General features: G+C 35.8%; 1 protein-coding gene across 6 annotated transcripts in view; it reads right to left on the reverse strand.

The window, feature by feature from the left end:
• ATP11C (ATPase phospholipid transporting 11C (ATP11C blood group)) overlaps window positions 1–1,023 on the reverse strand; it is a 172,188-nt gene that overhangs the window by 50,620 nt on the left and 120,545 nt on the right. For all 6 annotated transcript variants that reach the window (XM_019653602.1, XM_019653599.1, XM_019653600.1 and 3 more), the window contains exon 15: window positions 304–375. In XM_019653602.1, the coding sequence (XP_019509147.1) occupies window positions 304–375 (72 nt within the window). The remainder of the gene's footprint in view (window positions 1–303; window positions 376–1,023) is intronic.

The following is a 1,023-nucleotide window of genomic DNA, read 5'->3' on the forward strand; positions in this document are numbered from 1 at the left end:
GATTTTTCTTTGTTGGAGACCTGAAATGGCATCTTTATTTCAGAGAGAAAGTCCAGGCAGACTCTCATTCAGGCTACTGGACCCATATGTGAACCAAATTAGAATCATTTCGACCTCAAATCTCAGTTTCTGCCATTCTATGAAAAATGTCTTTCTCTTCCTCCGACTACATTTATATAAAACTCTGAAATGGGAGAACAGAGTCCTACATTTATAGATGCAATCAGTTTCCTTTGCTGCACTTACTAAATTCAATTATGGTTGACTGTGGGGTTAAGACGTCACGAACACAGTGTTACTTACTCTTCTATTTCTTTTCTTTGGTTCTCTAGTCTCATATGGCGATTCTGAATTCCTAAAAATGTGAACCCATACCTGTCAAAAACAAACAAAACGACCTTTGTATGTTTCCAAAGAATGATTAATTTCCCTCGCACTGGGGTTACTTGTACTTGTTTGATTTCTTTTTCATGTGATCTCAATCTACAACTGTACTTTCCCCCTTTACTGTCTGAGATAATAACACAGAGCAAGTCAATGCCCAGTCACAAATGTAACCAAGGAAGATACAATATGTAATTCCAATTCTGTTGCTAACATACTAGGTGGCCTTTTAGTCACTTAATAATCTTGGGCCTCATGGGTAAAAAGGGACTATCAGTTACCAAATGATGTCAAAATTGCAGGGAGCAGTTCTGAAATAACATGTTGTACAAAAAGTGGCCACTGTTATGATTTGTAAAATATAACATGAACATTTAGACTTCTGACTGGTATGCATACGTAGTAATGTAAGTTACATCTATGCATTGCTATTTTCTTTTTGATCTTAATTGGTTAGGGGTTGAGAATTTTTCACAAACTTTCAGATAAAGGTGCCTGGCTTTTTATTAAAGGATAAAGATATTTACAAGATAAGGTTATTGAAGCAAACAGAGAAAAACAATAACTCCTATCCTATGATTTCACTTTCTCAGAACAAGAAGTGCTTGATGTTTTTTCACTCTTCAAAAATGCTGGGCC

The sequence above is a fragment of the Hipposideros armiger genome, unplaced genomic scaffold (assembly GCF_001890085.2).
Source record: "Hipposideros armiger isolate ML-2016 unplaced genomic scaffold, ASM189008v1 scaffold_203, whole genome shotgun sequence".
Taxonomy (NCBI): domain Eukaryota; kingdom Metazoa; phylum Chordata; class Mammalia; order Chiroptera; family Hipposideridae; genus Hipposideros; species Hipposideros armiger.